At 34.4% G+C, this 18,218-nt stretch overlaps 1 protein-coding gene across 9 annotated transcripts in view; it reads right to left on the bottom strand.

Annotated features, from left to right (window-relative positions):
• LOC143244637 (F-box only protein 41-like) overlaps window positions 1–18,218 on the bottom strand; it is a 52,638-nt gene that overhangs the window by 22,646 nt on the left and 11,774 nt on the right. For 4 of the 9 annotated variants that reach the window (XM_076489671.1, XM_076489673.1, XM_076489672.1 and 1 more), the window contains 2 exons: window positions 13,952–14,106; window positions 3,394–3,519 (listed from right to left, as the gene is read on the bottom strand). In XM_076489671.1, the coding sequence (XP_076345786.1) occupies window positions 3,394–3,519; window positions 13,952–14,106 (281 nt within the window). Of the gene's footprint in view, window positions 1–3,393; window positions 3,520–5,650; window positions 5,773–13,951; window positions 14,107–14,331; window positions 14,455–18,218 lie in introns of all 9 variants that reach the window. The other 5 variants (XM_076489680.1, XM_076489679.1, XM_076489676.1 and 2 more) reach the window with 4 other exon arrangements.

Below are 18,218 nucleotides of genomic sequence, written 5' to 3'. Positions count from 1 at the left end.
TCTAGAGGAAAGGAGCCCAAAACTACACACAGTACTCTAAATGAGGCCTTAAAAGTGGTCTATACAGTGAAACAATAATATCCATCGTCAAGCCCTATTGCTAGCTACAATACACTGTTTAGATGAATTAAGTGATTTTCAATCACAATACCAAGATCTTTCTCTTCAACCACAGTAGTTAATGTCTTCACATTCAAATGTTAACAAGAATTTAAATTGTGAATACCTACAAAGATCACTTTATATTTTGGATAGTTAGTGAACTGTCACAGACTGGCCCAATGCATCAAAAGATCTAAATTTTCTTTTAAGACTGCAGCATCTTTGACAGTTAGCCACTTAAGTGTTATATCACTTGCAAACTTCAAAATTTTGTTAGTTATTCCAGAGCCAATACGATTAACACAAATCACAAGCAGCAGAGGACTGCACAAATCTGTGAGGCACATCACTTGTAACTGTGATTCAGTCAGATCTAACTCCATTTATTACAACTCTCTAACTAATTTCTGCCTAATTTAATAACATTTCCCACATACCCAGAAATTTAATTTTTAAAACAAATTTTTCTGCAAGGCACCTTATCAAACACTTTCTAAAAATCAAGGTAAACCAAATCCACAGTACTTTGTTCCTCAAAAAAATGTCACAAAGATTTAATTTTCCTATACTGAAAATTATTTCTGATAGGTACTTTGTGCTGCTCACAGTGCTACCCTCTATAAGTAAATTTTTTCCTAACACATACTACAAGTCTTCTGTTCTCCCCTATTAGAATTAAAAGATTCCAATATGTCTATCATGTAATTCTTCATGTATCACTTTTACGCTAATAGGAGTATGAGATATGTGATGCAACTTCTGCTATATGACTCTAATGAACTATGACTTTGAGGTATAGCTAGATGTGAGCACTAGAAGAAGGTGAGGAGAAAGAGTGGGAAGTATATAAAAAGGGAAATACCTATTGGAAATACATTTTCAAAATAGGAAAATTATAATTTAGATCTAGTATTTCCCTCCACTCACTGAATTAACTAGAATCCCACATTGATTAGTTGATGGAACCAGTGTGAAGGAATGACAGAAGTACCCTCCTGAAAGCATCCAAAGGATAACCCTAGAAATGAGAGTGGGAGATCTGAAGATATACACTTTATTGATTTGTTAAATATGTAGTAGATAAAGGTGGAAAAAGAGAGAACAATTGCACTATAGTGATCCTAACCATGTAAATATATATATATGTATGTACCTTAATCCTACAAAGTATAAAAGAGGGTAAAACAATGAATGTGACCCTAGGTGTAGGGTAGTTAGAGGGCACAACAGACAGTACTCAGTTAGCTAACTACATCCACCACCCATGCTGCTGGGAATTGACATCTATGTGGGGGTAGAATGCAGATCATAGCATATTCATCTCAAACTTAAGAGACTGAGAGGAATCTAGAACCACTCCAATTCCCAATTGTGACACACATTATCTCTGATATATCATTCTGGGGACCCAACATCTGAAAGATGTCTATATAATATAAATAAACTCCCCCAAGAGCAAAAACTGGCCAAAACCACCTGAAAAGCACTAACATTATTGGAATAAAATACAATGAAGGATAGCAAAAATGACAGTCCCAGAAGAGTCCTTCTTACCTCCACTGTGACTCACAACACAGAAGAAGTATGATTGAGGGATATATGTGAACAACCATAAACATGAGGATTTATGTTAACTGGTTCTATTCTGAATCCACAATCCAGCCATGGGGTACTGACATCCACGGAAGGATAGGATGCAGCCTCCTAACTGAAGGGGTAAATTTCAATTTGATGTCAAGATCCTTTGTGCATATTGGAGAATAGTATGTTCTTTACAGCAGCATAACATCACCACCCTATTCTGCACTAAATGGTTACAACCATTTTTGGGTGGAACTTATTCAAAAGGGTGTATCCATAGTCAACCATTCCAGTATCTTGAAACTGGAAAGTGGTTAGGATTTCCATTCTTCACTGGAAGAAAGAAGGGATGAGAATGATGTGGAGACTCCAGAGGAAGTTATCTTGAGACAGTGCAATGGGTGATCATGAAACTCTATTTTGAAAGGCTGACCTATTTGATTTATTCAATACAAAGTATGGCATGGATTAACAGCTATCTCCTTCTGTTTCACTGATGCAGTCCATGGGTAAAATGGTGTGAGATGTGCATGTTTATGAAGCAAGATATCACAAGGTTGTATCTCAGATGGGCTGGTATGGGTATTAACACTTTTATTGATAAGGAGGAAACAATGTTTCAACCTTCCTAGGTCATCTTTAGGTTAAGATAGAGAGAGTTTGCAAACTGACCTTTAGTCTTCCTGTCATGACTGTGTTTTAGTATATATTATGTAATATACAATCACATTTCAATTATTATACATTATATATATGTACATAAATTATTAAACTTATTTTCCTTAAAATATTGAACAATAAATCAAGAAGTACAGCAAACAATTACTCTTCTCTCTACGACCTTTGTACTGAGTTGTTGCTGGGCATAGGTTGCTAAGCCTTTTAAAATTTTGCACGTGGAGGATATGAAACAAAGTTTGAATAACCACAGTTGAATAACCAAAAAAGTAATAAATAACTATATTGATACCACAGAATCTCACTATAATTTATTAAGCTTAGTAACTAATATGTATGTTAATTTGAAAAAATATGAAATTTCAAGCAGACTAAATACACAACCTACCTCATTGAAATTGTGGATCCAAATAATGTGATAGCCTTTTTACAGATTAAAATGGTTTAGAAAAACCAGTCTGGGAACATTCTAAGCTGTTGATTCACATGTCATATATTAAAGTGTATATAAGGGACAATTTTCAAAAATGGAATATGATGAATGAAGCCATTGTGTTTGATTCATTATATAAGCCATACTTCAGCAAAATAAAAAGATGCGAGATTCTTATTTTATATTCTAGCTTAATAATATTAGTAATTGGATTTCCTAATTTGTACAAAACTATATTTTCAGTATTTTGACATCAAAAACATTCAATTTTAAACAACACTGCATTCAACATACCATGTGACTCATTAAAAAATCTATATTTAGATGTGTTCTTTAAATATTTACTTTTAAATTAAAAAATTAACACATATATAATATTTAAGTCTGAATTATGATCTACAATTTGATTCTAAATGTATTGGCATAAATTATGAAACAGTAGTTCAACAAAATTTTAAATGCAATCCAACAAATGTGATAATGCGGCCTTTGACCCATGATCAGTAACAAAAGGGTTAAACTTGCGATAGGCAGCATAAATGCTCACTTTGTAGAGATAAGTTTGTGCAATTTTTTAATATTCACTAGTTTATACACACTTGCATTCACATTCTGCAATTTGGACACGTCTGATTAAATCATCTACATAATGAAACATTTCTTTCTTAGCCAAAGCTTCCATTTTTCCAACTTCATCCAAGTAGTCCTCTACAGTTTTAAGCTTCCTAGTCGTGAGGAAGAAAAAAATTACAAATCACAAGAAACTGGAAAAATATACCCTCATACAACTGAAAAATGATTTTATTTTTAGTAAAATATAACATATAAAATGAAAGAAAATTATTATTTTTATATACTGAACATATATTTCCAATAGGTATCTACCTTCTCTCACATGTATAACTGTTCTTATTCAGTGCTGTTGTCTACATGCAAACTTTTTTACAAGCCACAAGCCTTGAACTCCCATGTACTTCATAATCAACATGGTTCAACTGTATCTTGCATGTAAGTTACCATACACAAATCCTCCACCAGCAAGTTTGATACATATGACTCCCTCTATTCAATTCTACCAAATTTTCACTTTGAGATTATGCAAATAAGGAAACAATAGTTGTCAGTGTGGAGAAAAGGTGGGAAATGCAAGTGGGGAAATATATTTTCAGTAGTGGAAAATAACAACTTCTCATACAGTACATTACTTTGTCTCATATGTATAGCTAAAATCTCATATTCAATAGGGGAGGGATTGGTGCAATGGATAGAAAAAAGTATAATTTGAAAGCATTCAAAGAATACATCTGAAGTGTGATCTACATTGGGAGAACACATGTAGATGATAACACCACTTCTGTAGCAGGTATACTTTGCACTCAGTGTGAAGAGAGACATCACATACACAGACAGAAAATGGCAGGAGCACAATCCAAAAAGGGATGAAAACCAGGTGGGTTGGAATCTAAACCAAAATAAACTAGAATCTCAATCCTGCATAAAAAAAACTGTAAAAGAACCATCTACAAACAGGAATGTGGAGAAACCTAAAATGGGTTTGCTCCAAGGTGTAGAGTGGCTTGGTTGCAATGGACCATACACAACCTGTCAACTTCAGCCCAAAACCAAGAATAATTGGGAATAGAGCCTTTGACCAATGATAGGAGGAGGGTTCACATCATCACCTCAAGCTAGGTAGAATGAAGTGTATATTGCATAACTGATCTACAAAATGGGCATATGAAAAAATCTTCAAACAATTATACATCCAATAACCTGATGTCCAAATGATGGTAGGAAGAGATGTGTCAATGTCGTAGGTCAGCTCAAACTCAAATCTAATCAGACTGGCACCCCTGTGTAACATCACCCTCAGAGAGTGAAAATTCCCTAAGGTGAAGTGCAAGAGAGAGAGAGAACTATCATTTCAATCAATATCATCTCCTGTATAGGACTGCAAAAATGCTAGAGTGCAAACATCACCCTCCAGGTCTCAACTTCCAAAATCAAGTGCATGAGGTAGAGATCATGAGGAAAACTGAACAAGGAAGAGAAAACATATTCAACATGTGTGAGGATTCGTGTTGGGTGGTCCAGATCTAATCCAAAATCATTCAATTGGAACTGACATCCAAGTGATGGTAGGATAAATGATCATAATCAAAGGAGTAAACAGCAATATAACACATCTTCTCCCAAAAAACATCATCCTATGAATAGGACTGCACAAAGTTGGATTGCAATTACAAACTATGATTCTCATTACATAGAAGTGGATCACACCTTTAAAATATAAGTAGCCTCACCCACCATATATAGAACTGAACAGAAGATGTCAGGAACATCATATTCTTGGATGTAACACATGGAAAGAAGCTTCTGTGAACAGATTTATATCTGTATCTGGTGGAAAAGCAGTATACCCTCATTGTGTGGTTGGTTGGTTTGGTGTTTTATGGTGCAAAGCAACTAGGCTACCTGCACCAAACATTCAATAAAAAGTTAAAAATTAAAATAAATCTAGTAAATTTCACAAAAGGAAATTATGGTAAAATAAAACAAAGTTTAATTTTTGAATTAAAAACATAAATAGCATTAAATCCAATTTTTAAATCTAGTCTACAGCTGTAAGAGAAAAACTACAGTAATTCAATTTGTAAAGAACTTTCTGTAGCATAAGTGTAATTATTATAACTCACCAGGATGACTAATGGATAAATTCAAAAATCAGTGTTAGTCACCTGAAGTTGGACTTTCCAGTCATGGTTTTGAGTTATTTCACGTTATGGCCATTTTCAGAAAGTAAAGTAATACAAGTTTTAAGAGACTTGTAACAAAATTGTAATTATTATAACTCACCAGGATGACTAAGGGGAAGTTCAAACAGCAGCGTTAGTCATGTGAAGTTGGCCTTTCCAGTCCTGGTTATTTGACGTTACAGCCATTTTCTAATTTCAAATCGAACTAGATGTACTTTGATTCTAAAAGGGAATTACATTAAAAAAGGTCTAATGTATAAATTCAAAAACTTAAAAAGCATTAAAAAGATTAATGGCCTTTAAAAAACTAAAACCATTTCTAAGGTAGATAGTGTCACTATTGCCAATAACACTGTCTAACATTATGAATAAACCTTGGGACAAAACATGTTTAAAATGGTGCCGTCAATACGACTCTCAACGACGGCAAGAAAGTAAAATGTGGTTTACTGTGACCTGAGTATCACACAGACTACACAATGGTGCATAAAAGGAAACGATAAGTTGAAAAACTGTGACCAATGCATAGTCTAGTTAGAACAACTTCCTCAATCCGATCCTTACGGAAGCAAGATGGCCAAAGTCCAATATAGGGTTTTATTTGGAAAAGCTTGTCTTTGCGTTGCTCACTCCAAGTTGACTGCCAACTGGCATGGAGCTGAGCTTTGAATTCAGGACTATCCTGTATGGAACAGGCACAGAACTGAAAGTGCCAGATCAGACAGATTTAGCTGTGGTGTCAGCAAGTTTGTTCCCCCAAATACCAACATAGCCTGGTATGCAGAAAAACTATATAGATGTTAAAAAGAAATGGGCTAGTTGGTTTCAAATATTGGCAGGAACAGGGTGTGAACTAATGTGAAGTGATTCCAGGGCCAACAGAGAGCTAAGCGAGTAAGTATACATAGTGCAATTTGAGTACTGCTTAGCTTCTAAGTGATCTAGGGCAAGAGAACTGGCGTACAGTTCAGCAGAGCTCATAGAGTCACTTGATTTCAAACCTTCTGTATAAATAGGAATGGAAGGATGGTTTGAAAGATGTTTAGCAAATAACAGACAGTATTTCCAATCAGGTGAGTTTTCTCAGATAACTTAAAGATAGGTCACATTTAGGGACTGTAATAAGCCATGGTGGTATGGGTTTATGAGTGGATACAGGAATGTTATCCAAGGACAGCCCCAATTCATCCAACTGCACCAGGATACAAAGGCCAAAAGGAACAATGGCAGATCATTTATTCTGAAAAAGGATGGCCCACCGAGAAAGGAAAACACAACTCCAGGTGGGATGCTTTGGTAAAGTACGAAGTTTAGGAGCATACAGTAAAGACAGTTGCAAATGGAAGAAATGCAAAGGAGGTTCATGAGCCTCTGTGTATAAGCTCTGAACTGGGGAAGTGCAGAAAGCCATGGTGCAGAGCCAAAGTCGTTGATGATGAAGGGGGTGCAGCATCTTTAAGGCCGAGATCCTGGCAGAGCCATAGGCCAGTGATCCATGGTATACTTTCGATTGAATAAGAGCACGATATATCTTTAGCAGAGAACATGAATCTGCTCCAAAGTGATGGAAGAGAGGACACAGAGGCTGTTCAGTGCTCTTGTACATTTGATTTGCAACTGCTTGATTTGTGGTGCAAAGGTCAGCTTACGGTCAAAGATAAGCCCCAAGAACTTTGTCTCAGTGACCACTGGCAGCACAACCTCACCAATATGGAGTTCAGGATCAGGGTGAATACCTCATTGGTGGCAAAAGTGCATGCAAATGGTTTTATACAGAAAGAAGTTAAAGCCATTTCCTGTGGTCCACTTCAGTAAATGATTGAGGGCAGTCTGTAGCTGCCACTCAATATACCCTATGTTCAATGATTAACATGAGATGTGAAAGTCATTGACATAGAGAGAGTTGTTCAGTGATGGCATTAATCTTTATAGTGAAAAATGTGATACTCAAAACACAGCCCTAAGGGACTCCAAGTTCCTGTAGAAAAGAACAGGAAAGTGTTGAACCCAGACAAACTTGGAATTGCCTGTCCATATAAATGGAGGTCTTGAAAAATGCCATACCTCCATGTATCAATAAGCCTTCTCAATGCCAAAGAATATTGATGCAAGATGTAATTATTTGAGAAAGGCTTCTTTGCTTGATGTTTCAAGTCAAATCAGGTGGTCCATGATGAAGCACTGTCATTGGAACCCACACTGTGTGGGAGAGAGGAGGCTGTTCGATTCAAGGAACCAAACAAAATGAGCATTAGCCATCCTCTCTAAGGTCTTACAGAGCAATTGGATGGTAGTTTGAAGGAATCTTGGGATCCTTCCCAGGCTTAGAGAAAGATAGGACAATAGGCTGGTGCCAGGTACTAGGAAAAACATTCTCCTGCCAGATCTGATTAAAAACAATCATAAGAATAGAAAGAGAAGCAGGAGATAGATGACACAGCATTTCACAGTGTAAATCATCAGGTCCGACCTATGTACTGCTGGACCGATGAAGGGCCAGTTTGAGATCCACCAGTGTAAAGGGACAATTATAGTCATAGAGACAATCAGCTCGAAAGGAAAGTGGTGATCGCTCTGCCAGAGTCTTGATGGCTAAGAAGGTGGAGGAACAAGCAGAAGTGCCAAATACCTGGCAAAATCTTTCCCCTAGAGTGTCAGCTACTTACCTAAACACCAGCATCAGATACAATGTCCACAACACCTGTTGAGAACATCCAACTCTGGTACTTGGTTGACCCTAGCCCAAGTGGGCCAGCTGATTGACCCTAGGGGACCACTCCAAGGCTGCCCGTCTACAAAAATTCAAGGCCAAAGTAGTGTGTTAGGGTTGGACTCCTCAACCACCAGGATCCTCTCCTTCCCTTCACAGATAATTTTGCCCAGCAAACACGTGAGTGGATGTTTAGATCCCAGAAGAGGTAAACTGAAAGAACAGAACCTTTCCTGGGATGTCCCCTCACCATGTACAGGAATCCACACTGAGGGACCATCATTGTGTGACCCTTGTTCAATCACCAATGTAGATCACCTAAAAGGAAGGAAGGAAGGACAATTAGTGAGTTCAAGGGATTCCAAGCAAGGTTTCATTAATCATGCAGAGTTCACTGAAGAGACTGCATATGTACTGCACCCAATGGAGTAAGTGCTTTTGTAGAAACCTAAGTCCCTCAAAGTGATAGAACCTTGTGAGCAGAAAGAAGAAAGAGAGGGAGCAGCAAGGGTGTGGAGAACTGAGAACTCCACTGACTGAAGCTGAAGTAGAGAAGGTTGTGCCTGATTGCTGTGAGTGTTGTAAAAAAGAAAAAAATACTATGGAAGGTAACTGGAAAGACTTCCCAACTTGAGAAACCAACTCATTTGAGGTGCTTCTATCAAAAGTAGATGAATGAGTGAAGATTACAGTTCAGAATGAGCTAACAAAAGCCAGTCATACATATAATTGTGTAAATGCAACCTCCAAGCATGCAAATGTCAGGATAAAGCTTTGACTGCCTGACAAAAGATACACAGAGCTGAAGCACAAGCATGAAAAGCAAGTCACAAAACAAATACACAACCTCATAGTGGACAAACCAAAGATAGCATCTGGATTGATGAGAAACAGGAATATGGGGATAAGTTTTCAAGTCATTTCACCTTATTATCTATAGTCCTGGAGATAAAGCCCAATGCAGTGTAAAAAAAAAAAAAAAAACAAAAAAGCTCCATGGTAAAATGGGAAAGTGATTGAGGCAGGACAGATCAACACAAAAAGCCTGGGGAAGACTGGCTGAAAGGCTCTATAGCTTTCTGTGGGAAAAGAGTCAGCACAGTCTCAGACACTGACTACTGTTAGGATCCTGATATAGATATAGGAGACAATGGGGGTAGGGAAAGAGATGAAAAGTTCTCCTGACAAAACCTGGATCATCCACGAATTGGTAGTGAATTCCCACCATAGGGGAACAAAATTGGCTAAATATCCCCCACTGGACAGTCACCTGTACTGTTGGCAATAATGAAACTTATGTCAAAAAAACATGAAAAATAGTTGAACCCATAGTAGTAAAAACAGGTAAAGAATGGGAGGGTGCAGAAAGGGAGATAGAAACAGGAGAACGTAAGGGTTCAGAATGAGACAAACAAGCAACAAAGAGAAAAGGGTTGAATGTTGTCTCACAGGTTTCACACATGATTCCACAGACTCTGGAATATCTCTAAAAACTGACAAGTGGAGAAAAGGACTTATCTGTAAGTCCCTAAGATAAGTAGAAAGCAAAGGAACCTGTGACAAGACAGTGCCCCTCCCAGTAAAATCTCAACAGCAGGGAAACTGCACGTGAAGAGTTAGAGCTGAAGAGGAGAAATGCACCATTACTTCAGTAATGAGGAAAGAGGTATCCCTCATAACCCCCTTAAGAGATCAGTGGGGTGCCTCAAAAAGAATGTATAATAAACATGTACCATAGGAGAGTAATAAGGGTAAGACAAAGGTGCAAAAACTGGATGCGAGATAAACAAGGTATGATCTTCAGGGTCAGTCCCCTATACAGGCAACAGTTACACCAACTGCTGTGAATTGAAAAACGATTGATTAGCCTGATGATAAGCCATGGCATAATGATCCAAATAATGTGGAGAACAAAGCATTCTAGCAACAGCTCTCAATTGAAAAATGAAATGCTTAGCATGAGCTCTGATGTAAGGAGAAGAAGAGAAAACAAAATACTCTCTAAAGAAGAAGTGTCACATAATAAGGAAAGAACTGGATCATAAAAAACAGGAGACTAATAAAACAAAACACATCTGAGAAATCATATCTAAAAGGGCTAAAGTTAGGTCTAGCAGATTCTGCAGGAGGAGTTTGGGAAGGCATGGTAAGTAAAAGGTTGTCAAAATTATCTTTTTCATGAACAAGTTTGATAGATTCACAAAAAGGACAAGCAGTTCTGGGAGAAGATCAACTCATATAATGATTAATCTCCCAAAGAATTAGAGCTAATAAATTCTCCAGAGGATTTCCCCTGACCTGAAGCTTGTGTAAGTGTACTGGAAGCAGGTGGAAGAAAATCCAAAGTGGCAACATGAACTTTGGAATTCATCACAAATGGTGAAGAATTAAAAAAAAATATGAACAAACAAAGATAAGTTATTACACCAAAACAACAAAAAACAAACTAGAGCAAAATAATTAAATGAAATCACTACATCACTGTGTAACTAGAAGTGACAGTTTGGAGGAATCGAATAGAGGGAGTCACATGCATATTAGTGAAAGGTTTTGGGATGATGATTTATCTTCAAGACAAAGTTGAGCCACACTGATTTGATCATGGGTATGTGAGAGTTCAAGGCTTCTGGTATGGGACAAAATGTTTGCACGTAGAGGGCAGTACTGAACGACAGGAGTTAATGTACCACATGAGAAACCTTCTGAATCAATTTGTATTATATAAAACTTTTTCTATTAAATTTGATTCTTTTCTCAAGAATGACAAAGTATTAATTCAAAAGAGTTCTTAAACCTTTGTCAATCTTGAGAAAAGGACCAAATTTAATAAAAAAAAGTTTGATATAATATACATAGCTAGCTTTAAATAAAAAGTAAAAGAATATTTTAAATCTAATTTTCAAAAATAACTAAATCATTATAAACTTATGTAGTTCCTATTATATTCAAATTACTATTTTTTTTTATATTTCAATTACACTTTTATAAGCAATCAAATGATTTTTCACTTGTTTGATGCACAGAATTGGAGTGTAATTTTAAAATTTTATCACTGTTTGTTAAATATAAAGATAATTTGATAAATAGTTTATAGAACATATGATTTTGCCAGTAACTATTATTACTTTTATTAAAAATGTTAAAAAATGGTTGTCATTTTTTGTACAAAGTATTCCAAAACTATCATTCTATGTCACTATTAGATTTGTGTGTAGAGACAGTTGTGAGAATCAAAATAAAACATATTCTGAAAACAAATATCCCCAGATTTAATTATTTATTGCTTTAAAATCAGTATTTAGAATTAAAAACAGTAAAGGATAGCATTAATAAAGTTCAACACTCCTATGCTATTTATCAATACAGTGTTTAAAAGACACCTAATGATAGTAATTAGTCAAATACTTAAAAACAAGATGTAACAACAAATAAGACAAGAACAAATTAACAATACATTGTTTTAGATTTAAAAGTCAGTGAAATTCTTGGAACTTATCATAAAAAACAATAAATTAAATCAATGTTAAAGAAACAAGGACAACGCATCCACCAAATAAACTAATCTTGATGATAACTGTCTGGTTAAAATATTGGTCACAATTTGTATTTTCTTACAGCCATATAAACTATTACTTTGTATTTTCAGATATTATCTTGTCACAACTGCACTTGTTTGAAAATACAAGCATTATCTCATGTTATAAAATAATACATTGTAATACATATGAAATTATATGGAATACAATGCCATAGATTTAAAACAATCTTAACTATAGAATTGGGTGAGTAATTAACAAATTTTCTTTACCTTATTTCTTATACTGACCTAATGTTTTTTAGCTGTAGCAGTTCAAAATAAAGAAATAATGCATAACAATATTAAAACTTGCTTAGTTTGATATTTTCATGAACTTAAATACATTTTTAAATCAATAAAGGTAACACCATTACAATACACAATTCAGGTACTACATTTGTGCTTAAACATCTTGAGAAGATGCTAGCTGTTGATGACTTCACACATAATACACTAGCTAAGATGTTTCCCATTATTTAATCTCCAAAGTGTAAACTTGGAAAGTGCATAGGAACATTAATGAAAGAAATAATCATTGTTGTTTATTTTTCTTTCACCTAAAGCTCCTTCAACCTGTTTAACACCTTCATTACAATGTGTAATATTCATTTCCTACGGGTACCTGTTTATTTGTAATTTGGTTATAATGCATTTTGTTTGTGATTTGTGATGTTATACTTGTTCACCTTTTAATTGCATTCAAATATTTATTTTGCATCATTTTTAGATCTATTGCTGTCAGTTATGTAATTTATTCATCTTCATATACATACACTCTGAAGGTATTTAGCATTAATAATATATATGCAACAAAACTTCAAGTTCCAGCATTCACTACTTTGAGTCTTCTGGGATGACAGGCAAAGGAAACTGTTTTACAGATTTTTGTTTTTCATGCTTATCACTGATAAACAGTGATTCACAACTACAAAAGTAAATCAGCTAATATTAGGCAAGTCCTAGGATCTATCCTAAAATGTTTGTGAAAGCATATTATCTTGCCTAAGATAAGCAATGGTCACATGAATGTTGTCACATGATCCGTGCAACACATAGTAACTAGTAAACTTGTAGATTTAATTTATATGCATTATATGCATAGCTAAAGCAACTAAATTCCTAGTAGAAATATAAGGAAAGAAATTTATTATATCTTGCAAATTTTATGAAATGAAATACAAGTATATGTTCTATTTAAAGTCCTATGTCACAATGTAGTAAAACTGATAAATGGATTCAGTGAGCTCAAAGTTGAGGAAAATAATTTCATTTCAAGCATGATGGGAAAAGTCTCAAGTCTCTCTCACAATTTTACGCATTTTTGATCAGTTGTTTCAGTAGTTTTGAATCTCAAAATGCCCAAATGCTGTGAGAGTTTGGAATATTGTATCAAAAATAAAAAAAATTATTCATTTTCAAACTTCTCAAAGTTTTACTATTTTCAAGAATCAAATAAATAATAAAACATATTAAAAGTTATTAACATGTGTCTAAAAAAAAACCTATTACAAGCAGATTTGTTTAACTATAATCATGGCATTAAAACAGTTAAGAGTTCAAATTAAAAGGTGGAAACAAAGAGACTCCAAATACACAAAGTGGCTAATGGCAAACCATTCTGCAGTAAAGATAATTATCATGTATTTCTTGCAATTTTACAAATAAATATATTTACATGTTGAAGTGATGGTTAAACATTAAACTGATTCTGTGAGCAAGCAAATAAAATGAATCATGAACAAAAGGGTTCTTGTGTTATTTGTAGTTTTATATTCCTTTGGCAGAGGTTGGAATGACTAGCCTTGTATGTTTAATGTCAACATGGTGGTTTATTTCCTATTTTTTTAAAATTTAAAAACATAACTGGACTTTATGTAAAATAAGGCAATTTACATATAAAAGTAATAAAAAAGCACTAAAATTAAATATGGCTAAGATTTTCATGTCACTGAATCTGCTCATGTAATCCATAACACATTTAAAAATGATGTACCACAGATTAGTTAAGACAATATTCATTAGCTAAAATTGTTCGCTTGATGCTCTCTTCTAGAATGTGACATGAAATAAATAGGTCTAAAGGGTTAAGTAGTGTTTTATTACAAGACTAGTACCTGCTTTGTTCTTCGATTAAATAATTCTTCTTTTGCAGATCTTTCTGCTGTCTCTCAATCTCTTGTTTTAACATTTTGTTTTCTTTCCTCAATTCTTCAAGGTCTTTCAATAAATTCTGCTTATCTAAGACTTGTTGTTGAATAACATTCTGCATCTAGATAAACAAAAATCTTGGGTATTAGCTTCCTTCTGTCAAAAATTAACTTTAAAAATTATATCACACTGTAGTTTATACTTAATACATTTTTTATAAATATATAAAATTTTAAAGGGACAAAAGAAGATTATTAGCCTATCAAGGATATCCCTACCAGTTCCCAACTATAACCACCCCTTACTACTCACGTATTCATTCAATCTTTTTTTTAACTACACTAACCTTGAAGGTAGCTTGTTCCAAAAGTCAATCACTCTGTTTGAAAAGTTATACTGTCTAAACTGCAGATGACTTGTACGCTACCAAAATATGAATTTATGACCCCTTGTCCTATGGTTTTCACTGCTAGACATAAAAACATTTGATGGATCTTTATTATCAATACCCTTAATCTTAAACACTTCAATAAAATCTCATCTGACCCTTCTCCTCTAAAAAAAAACAACAAACAAACAAACAAAAAAAACAAGTTGAGAAATTTTAGTTTCTCTTCATAGGACAATCTCAATATCCCAGATATCATTCTAGTGGCTTTCTTTAAACTTCCTCGAACAATTCAGTGTCCTTCTTGAGGAAGAGAGCCAAAAATTATAAATGATACTCTTAAGTGAGGCCTTACAAGTGAACTGTACAGTGAAACAATAATATCCCTTGCCTTGTATTCATTAATTACATGGATACTACCCAAAATCCTATTAGTTTTACTGCTAGCAACAATACACTTCTTAAATGGCTTAAATGACTTTTTGATCACAACACCAAGATATTTTTCTTCAACTACAGTATTTAATGTATTTCCATTTAAAATGTAACAATAATTTGAATTGTGATTACCTACGAGTATCACCTTACAGGTGAAGAGTATGACAAGCAGACTCCTGTTCAGAACAAGCTAACAGTAGTATAATAAAAAAAAAAAAAAGCATACTGATAGTATAAAGATGACAAGCAAAAGCTTGAATCACCCAACAAAAAAACATTTATGGCCAAAGCAAGCTTAAAGGGTAGTGCAAAAAACTGATAAACTACCCCTTGATGGACAAACTGAAGATATAGCCATGGCTGCCAAGTAAATGTTGTATGTAAGTAAGCATTTGCAACATTCACTTTGGTCATCCATAAACCTGAGTCAAAGCCCACCTGAGGGTGAGAAACAATTCCATGGTAAAATAAGTGAGATTGAGAAACTGATTGAGGCAGAAAAAATTTATGACAAGCTGCCAGTCTCTGGTTTACTTGGGGTCTACAAACTGCCTGGAATAAAAACTTGAGAAAGAAGGTCTTGAATCACACCTGAGAGACATTGGCTGGTAATGGGATCCTGCAGCAGAGAGAAAGAAATTGGATTCTGTGACAAAGGAATTGTATGACAAGTCCATTTGAGAGAATAACCAACTGATCTGTGACAAAATGTCGTCAAAGTGGAACAAAGTCACAGAGATAAGCTCCCACCAAACTGGAACCCATTGGGTAGTCACTGGTACTGTTAAAGCCATGCTGAGTTACATCAAATAAAATGGTTGGACATGGAACTCCTGAAAGATGGAACAGATAAAGGCTGAGAATGACTAGGATGGGAAACAGGAATAGAGGCTTGTGATTCTGACTGAGACAAATAAGTTACCATAGAAGAAAGGGTGGAATGTTGACACATGGATTCCACATGCAATTCCAAAGTGTCCAGGATATGATACAAAAATCAGAGAGTGTTCCCTGAACAAGCAAATGATACCCCAGCAACTGATAGTCTGTATGATGGTATGCCAAAACAAACTACTTTGTAGCCTCTTGGAGGTGAGACATGCTGGCACCCACAACCAATTGAGAAGCAAAATGCTCAGCATGAATCCTAATACCTGGGAAATGGGGGAAACTAAATAAGGAAAAGAAGTACCATGCATCAAAGGAGGATGAAGATCATAGGATATAGGTGAAAGGGATAAAACATCACATACCTGAGAAACATTCAGAAACACCATATTAGGCCTAGCTGATTATGCAGGTGGGGTATGGGAAAACAAGGCAAAATCTAGCGGTGGAAAAAGACTATCAAAACCTTCATCAGGTAGGAGTTATAGTGTTAATGAGAAAGTGTGGCAACTTCAGGAGAATGTGGTTAACCCATATAATGATCAATCTCTTGGTGAATAATTACAGATAAATCCCACAAATGAAAAAGGGCTTATTGTAGGTAGGTGCGAGACCTAAATTGTTCACATTAACCTTTGAATTCATAGTAAATAATAAATGAAACAAATAGTTTGATAGATAAATAGACATGAAAGAAAAGAAAAAAGATAAAGACTGGAAAGTAAATTGAAAATAAATTCATCAGCTGTATAATCAAAAGCAATTAAAATTTATCTCAGAAGTATAACTGTTAATGTTACAATAACAAGGCACACATGAGCAAAATTTGAAAAGTCTAAATACATGCACTGTTAAAAGAAAAGTGATAATTAGATAGAATTGAATAGAGGGAGTCACGTGCAACAAGAGTGTGTGATACTGTCATTGATAGAGGTCTGCCACATGATGATTTGCACAAGAGACACACTAGAATGAGTTGCTTCAATGGAGGGGATGCGAAAGGCTTGTGCTGTGCATAAAACATTTACATAAAAAGGGCAGCAATGAATGAGAATAGCTAATTATGTGAGCAGAAATAATGTACTAGTAATCACTTTGCAGGTGAACTATTCAGTCCTAGTTCATATAACTACATTTAATGATTTTTTTTTTAAATTAAAAATTGAAGAAAAAAATCAAAATTAAATATTTTATTTTTATAAAAATACATACCTTTAGGAAGGTTCTTGTCAAATTTCACACAATTTCCACCAACAGTTTTATTTTTTGATTGAAATATAATGAGTGTTTTTAACAGTGGTCATATGAACTGTGTAACATAGGATTAAGTGTTATTTGTGTGAAATAATTTGTAAATAAAAACATAAGTTGAAATTAAAGACAGTTGTCACATACTGACATTGGCATTGTGTCATAATGTACCACATTTATTGCAATAAAAAGTTTGACTATGCAAACATGAGGTAAAGTAATCCTGACTTGAAAAGTCAATATACAGTCCAGACTCCATACACAAAGCACTTTCTAGCAATACAAGATTTGGAGCATTTGACTGAGAAATTTGTGAGCAAAGTTCCAGGAAAACAAATTCAAGTATATTATTTAAACAGAAGTCACAATACTTCATTACTGAAAAATGTTTATAATTAAAACCCAAATGAAATGCCTATACACCTGACAGTGGTTCATAATAAGGGTCTCAAGGAATTACACAACCCTTATAAGAACGTTCAGGCAAAAAGCACCTTAAACAGTAAAGATTCAGTCCAAAGAATGCTTTAAAACATTTACTATTGATTGCTAAGGCTGTACACATATACAAAACATGCAAAAAAGCATGCATTTTAGACTTCAGGAAAAAAATGCTCAAAATAACCCATTTACAATTCTTCTGTCCTTCAACAAAAATGGCTTGGTATATTGCACCCAATTTTTCTTCAGAATGTTAAAAAGGTATATAAAAACTTGCAGGGGTATGGAAAAGTCAATTTGTTTCTTCCATATTTTACATAAGCTAAAATACATTATACTTCTAGTATAAGCAATGTTATAATTGCTTCTTGAAGTTAGCTTTCTTATAAATATCTGGTGTTTCTTTAAAAAGTTTAAGTACAGGATGAAACAGTAATTACCAGCCAATAACAGATGAACAGTAGATGACTGTAACATGAAAACACTCAATGGTATTTAAATTATATAATTAGTGTCTTTAGAGATTCAAGTTTTATATTATGTATAAAGCGAAAGGGTAGAAAAAAAAACAATATTAAATTTTATTACACCCATTTGTATAGTATTTACTTTAAAAGACATAAAAGGTTTATTTAAAGCAATTTTTCAGATGTCTATGTTTTATTTGAAAATGCTGCTTTTTTATATGTGCTTAACCATACATACTGTGACAGGAATCCTTTGCTGCATATCACAAGGTTTTTGCAACTTGTATTCAAAATTTTGTTAATCTACTTTTTGACTGCTATACCAATTGGTATAGTATAAAACCTTAGCTAATAATCCAT

Source organism: Tachypleus tridentatus, chromosome 2 (genome assembly GCF_004210375.1).
Source record: "Tachypleus tridentatus isolate NWPU-2018 chromosome 2, ASM421037v1, whole genome shotgun sequence".
Classification (NCBI taxonomy): Eukaryota; Metazoa; Arthropoda; class Merostomata; order Xiphosura; family Limulidae; genus Tachypleus; species Tachypleus tridentatus.
Note: the sequence above shows the minus strand (reverse complement) of the source record. Positions and strands in the feature narration are given on the sequence as shown.